This window comes from Buceros rhinoceros, unplaced genomic scaffold (genome assembly GCF_000710305.1).
Source record: "Buceros rhinoceros silvestris isolate BGI_N320 unplaced genomic scaffold, ASM71030v1 scaffold1536, whole genome shotgun sequence".
In the NCBI taxonomy this organism is placed as follows: Eukaryota; Metazoa; Chordata; class Aves; order Bucerotiformes; family Bucerotidae; genus Buceros; species Buceros rhinoceros.
Window position 1 is genome coordinate 719 of NW_010417885.1, and position 6,067 is coordinate 6,785.

Below are 6,067 nucleotides of genomic sequence, written 5' to 3' on the forward strand. Positions count from 1 at the left end.
ACCAGGCTGTTAAAGGCTGATGCCGCTGTTACAGAGTCCCCGGTTTCTAGCGCGAGGGTTATCTTTTATACTCTCCGAACTTTGCGTCTTTTCCCACTGAACTGCTCTTCGCTGTCTTGCAGGACCTGCTCACTGGCACGAACACTTTCCCATCGCCAATGGAGAGCGCCAGTCCCCTATCGACATTAGCAGCAAGTCTGCCAAGTACGACTCCTCTCTGAAGCCTCTCAGCTTCAGTTATGATGCCGGCACGGCCAGAAACATAGTCAACAACGGGCACTCCTTCAACGTGGAGTTTGATGATTCTTGCGACAAGTCAGGTGAGACCTCATCTTTGTGTGTAGGGGTGGAGATGGGAGAAATTGCTATTAACATTGCTACTAGAATGTCTGCTGAGCCATAGGCTTTCTTTAAAGACAAAAAGATCCAAGTATTTTGGCATCAGTAAGGTCAGGATTCAGCCTTTAGAGATTCAGCATCCCATATCGTTCTTTTAGGCTAGAAGGAACCTGCTCCCATTAGAAGAGAACTAAGCCTATCTGGGCAGTTTTGAGCTGCCCTCTTCTAAACTCCAGAAAACAGAACTGCCTTTTTTTTTTTTATTGGTTTAAATCAGAAGTATTTGGTTAAGGGCTCAGGTGTGGAGAGGAAAAAAAAGAGTAGTTATTTGACAAGAACAATTCTAGGCATAGCTCATCGTAAGGTACTGACCAAATGGTTAAAAGAAGAGGGAAATACATGGTAGGAAAAATGGGCTTTAGAATAACAAAGGATTGCAGTTAACAACTTGAAGTGGAAATAGTTGGGAAATAGTTTCTTTGGTTATCAAAATATTATTTCATATTTCTGAAGCCAGTATGCTTCCAGGTTAGTACAGAAACAGAGGAATTATTAGAAAATACCTCCTTGTTCTTTTAAACATGTATTATCCCTGACATTTCTTGACGCTGGGCTTTCTAGATAAAGATAATGTATATGACACATTCCTTCAAAGTTTGCTACCAGGCAGTTGTTCCACGGCATCTTGCTGTTCGCCATACTGTGTGGTAAAATTAAGCACTGAATCCTGCAAACCTTTTGGTAATCCTTACTGAAAGGAATGGTCACGTCGATGGACAGACGGAATCCAAGCTGCAAGGGTGTTGTAGGTTGGCTTTAGTTGTAGTTTTTCAGCTGGCTGAATTTTGTGGAAATCATCACCCTGCTACAATGAATATGCCTCTATTTTTAATTTGGATAGCAAAAACAATCCCATTGTAAGTCACTGCCTTCTCTAGACACTGCCTGATTTAACGTACTTGAGCAAGCGCCCTGTTTTTCCTAAGCGTTTCATTGGCAATTTCATTTAGGGAATGGTGCCGCAAACAAATGATCCTTGCCTACTAAAAATGTGAGGTTTTAGCAGGTAACTTCATGCAACAGTGTAATAGACTTTCAGCACCACACTAAGAATTTGTCTGTGTATTTTGATTTTAAACTTTGGACAGAACAATATTAAGTGGTCAGCTCTAAGTGTTCACAGTCGTATAAATACACTTAGGTCCATATATAATTTACACAGAGCATCCACATTAATATTTGTATGTTTTTAAAAATTAAAGGAGAAATGTATTCTGGCCTTTTAGTGTTTATTTTTCTGAAGCACTGAGGAGCTAAAGGAGCTCAATGCGTGTTCATTTTAACAGTGTCATGGAGAATAAGGTAAATGATTCAGACTATGAAAAGGGGGATTATGTTTTCACCAGATAAATACGAGTCTGCTCTCACTGTCATCCTGCTCTCACTGAGCCCAAAGGAAACATGTTCCGGTCTTCATAGCGTAACAAAAACCAAGAGTTTGCTTTGTGTATGCCTGCGTTTGGGAAGACTGTGAAAATAAGGTTGTGTTTGGTAACTTGGGAGGAAAAAATGGCAGGAACGTATACTAATCTAAATAAACGTCTGTAGGATGATTCTTATGAGAAAAGTCAGTGCAGAACCAGAACATCTGTGACAGGGATCCTCTGACAGATATGCAGTGACACAGCTTTCAGAGTGGGAGGATAGGAGATGCAAGTAGAAGTATTCTCAGTAGCTCTATTAGTGAATCAGAAACTGATTATTCTTTAGAAAAAAACATTAAACATATCTCTGTGAAGGTGAATCCTTCAGTATCACATTTCCTATTGAAAATTCCAGTGCATAGACTCTACCTGGCAGCACACTTAATGGCTTCATTTGTATGCAGTTAACTAGGTAACCTACTTTCCTTACACAAAATAGAGCTGTCTTTGACTTGACTGTTCTTGGTTGACTCCTGTTGCTGAATTGAAACTAAATATAATGTGTGTACCAAATTCTTGGTTGGACATTACGCAACAGTCACAAAGAGAATCTATGTGAGGTTATGTGATGGGCTGGTGTGTTTTACAGAAGACAGTGAAATAAAATCCTGTAAATACTTCCCACAAGGCTGTATCGCATGCTCCCATGAGCTGTCCCATGTGCAGTAATGAGTTAACTGTGGAGTAGGCGCAAGATGAAGTAATAAGATCATTGTTTGTGAATAATCTTCAAGATATGAGTAATGGCACATAAAGAAGTAGATCCATTCATTAAGAATCTTCAGGCTCATATCTAATGGCACTGAAATAAATTGAACAGCAGTTGTAGGTATTAGTGTCTGTTTGATGACTCCTGCTCTGCAGAGAATGCAAAATGAGTTCTTGCAATAAAAAATACAGGTAGAATTAGTATAGTAAAAACAGGTAAGAGAGCTAAAATGCATGATTGGCTAAAACTCTTTGAAAGTATCTGTACTTTTTTCTTTGATTCAGAAAATACATAATGTGAATACTGTTGATCACAAGTAACAAGTAGATATCAGAATATTGAAAAATTTGATGTAAAATTTTTTTCCCCCAAAATGTGTTTTTGTTACGTTATGGATGTTCGTGCAAGGCCATGTAGGACATAGCTTCTGCCCATATCCATGAAGAAACCTAAAAATCTTAAAGAAAAAACAGGATTTCTTAAAATTATATCCTATCTATATTCTTTAGCATAGTAAGGATGTAAAATAAAATTTACTTTTTAAACAAAAATAATCCATGTGCAATTTATTTACTAAAGTAACTTCACAGTAGAGAATATTTTCTTCTCTGCTCTTAGAAGATCTCTTTACTGATATGTGGAACTTTATGGACATAATTCCCGATTCCGGTTGTGATTATGCCTATGAGACCTATACAATTTTCTCTTACAATGATGTTTTAATGGAGAAATCTTTGTGATAGGTTTAGAACCTAACTTTGTTTTGTTTAATTTTCTTAAATAGGCTTAGATGCTACCATCTTAGAAACCATGCTTAGAAAAACCCTCTTCTGAAGCAATTACCTCCAAATCTTCAATTTTAGTTCTTGTAGTATGGCCTTTGAATTTCTTGGATTGTGTGTCAGCTGTTATATTCCAGAATACACTTCTAAAGGCTCAGTCAATGCCCAAAGTGAATCCCCTTCATATTTCACAGCTGCTAGTTTGCAGAAATGGTGTACAGAAAGGACATTCAAGAGCCAGCATTGCCATGTTTATCAACATTTTTGTTTGCTGAAATTCGTGATTTTCTCATAGATAAAAGGATATCTTCTGTCTCGTTTCCTTGAAGTCTTTTAGAATGTTTTCCTGGACTTGTATGTTGAAAGCCAACAGTGAACTTCCTCTTCTAGTTGTTAGCCTCTCTTCTCCGTCACTTCTTGCAGTTGTGTTCTGAATTCTCATGTCCACCCTGTCGTAATGGTGTAAGTTCAAGTATTTGTAGGGATTCATCTTTAAAGTTCCTATAACTGTAAATAAAAGCAAAAATTCATTATGATCAAAGTGTCACTAGGAATAAAACTCCAAATTCAGGTTCATGCACTTCTGTCTCCTAGAACCTGACCTTCCATGTACCAGTGAAGCAAATAGTGCTGATAACTTCTAAATTATAACAATGCACCTCATTTTAGGAACTTTATAGCAAAGGAGTGTCTCATTAAGGGTGCTTATTTTGTCATATTAAACTCTTTATAGTCTGCTGTAAAGACATGCATATTGTTTCACTCAGTTTAAAAGATAGAAATAAACAGCGACTGACTTTCAGAGCTATAAAGCCACAGGAAGTGACTTTGCTCAAGAAAGCCTCAAGCCCAAAAGAAGATTTTGTAACACACTTATAATGCGTTCTCTATGCAAGTTTCTTGGAAAACTTTTCAGAATTCCCCTCAAACCTGAAATTCAAATGGGAAATGTTCACAGGAGTAGGTACTGTATTCTTATTTTCTGGTTGTGTATTTGATGGGCTTATAAAAGGAAAAAGTCAATCAGCAACTAAGTTATTCCATAACGAGGATGTTGAAAATATCATATTTTAGCTGTAGAACCTGACAGAAGTGAATTGCAGCTATGGTGTAAGGCTTTAGAGACATTACTAAGTGTACTGGTAATTTCTGCTTGTTAACAAGTCTCTTAATTGTTCCTTTTCCTTCCTTGCTGTTAAGCTAGAGATAGCATTGAAATGAAGACAGAGTCCCAAGTAAATGTGACGTATTTTTAAAGATCGTAGTATAACTTTAAAATTAGGAGGATACCTGGGGAAATGAAGCTCTAAAAAGTTACTCTGAAAGTTGTGCCACTGCTGCTCTTTTCCTGCACTTCCACCTTAGCTGGTAAGTGGAGGAAGAAACACACAGGTCTGATGTCTTTAAGGCACACCTCTTGACCAGAGTTACTGCCATTTTTAGGCTTCCCAGCTCCAAAGATGTAATAGTAGCTATACCAGAATAATATTGCATGTTATCAGTGTACAGCCATGGATCGAAGGTCCTTAACAGCCTAAGCAATGTGGTGATCCTTTGGAATCTTAAATCAAAGAACTGATTCCTTGTAGCTTTAGGGGTCTGTATTCAGACACCTGCTTATATGTCACAAGTACTTTTCTGCACTGCTTGACTAGAAAGTCAGCTGTCCCAGAGGGTATGCAATCGTTAACTCATACCTCTCATGAACTGGGATCACCAGAAACTGCAAAACCTACGTAAGCACGTGACTTGAGTACAGATCTAGTACTTCCAGGAACCGGAAAGGAAGATCAGGGCTTGAGATCAGTCCTGCCTGTTTCAGGCCTTGATTTCTTTACAGAGCCCACAAGTGCCCTTCTTCATTTTTTTTTTTTTTCTTTTTCCTGACATGCAGCTTCTGAGCAGAAATTTGACATGGATTGTGCATTTAAGAATCATGGCAGCTTCCTTCCCTTCTTCCAAATTTGTCATCTGGAAACACTTCTAGTGCAAAACCAAGAGAAACTAGCTGGCTGTTATCAGCTAGAGCCACTTGGAAAAGTTTATTTTTGAGATGTCACGAAGTCCTGTACCAGATGCCACCATGACCACTCTTCCCAGCTGATATATTTGTTCATTTACTTACAGGCATGAGGGACTGCTACGTACCTGGAGGCAGTGCTCACACTTTAGGTTTGTTCATCCTTCATTAGATCTCAGTGCAGTATGAGCGCTATGCCCAATACACAATTTTCAGTACTGTAAGCAGTCACTGAAATTAGTAGCATAGCTATTAGCATCAGAAATCAAAACATTTGTTACTTTTAAAAGAATCTGAATGCTTCCAATATGGTTCTGACAAAGCTCATAATGGTGTGAAACATGGTTTGAAGGCTGATCAGGGAATGAGTACGGCACCTCACGACTCTCAGGGAATCTCCGTTTAAGACAGTACAGGAGAAATGAAGTCCACTGGTCCTAGGGAGGGGAGGGAGAGTTGAGAACGTAAATGATCTTGTATCTTTAAGCAGGTCAGAATCTCTCTGGCTGCTACTCAGCCTGAATGAAATAGTTCAACTGAGGTGAATCAGACTCACTGACCTGCTGCTGGTACACACGTCTGCAGACCTGCTGCATTTTGGCAGATGTTTCTTTCTGGTCTATCTCTGTGGAACATCCTTGTTGCCTTATCTGGCTAACCCTCTAGCAAGGTCAGAGTAGGGGTTTTTTTTTTGCTTGATGAGATACCAGTTACGTAGTTTTTCTCCTGCTGA

At 38.7% G+C, this 6,067-nt stretch overlaps 1 protein-coding gene across 1 annotated transcript in view; it reads left to right on the forward strand.

Annotated features, from left to right (window-relative positions):
• CA2 (carbonic anhydrase II) overlaps positions 1–6,067 on the forward strand; it is a gene marked incomplete at its 5' end in the record, with an annotated part of 17,915 nt that overhangs the window by 504 nt on the left and 11,344 nt on the right. Inside the window, one exon of the mRNA XM_010138301.1 lies at positions 116–320. Within this exon, the coding sequence (XP_010136603.1) occupies positions 116–320 (205 nt within the window). The remainder of the gene's footprint in view (positions 1–115; positions 321–6,067) is intronic.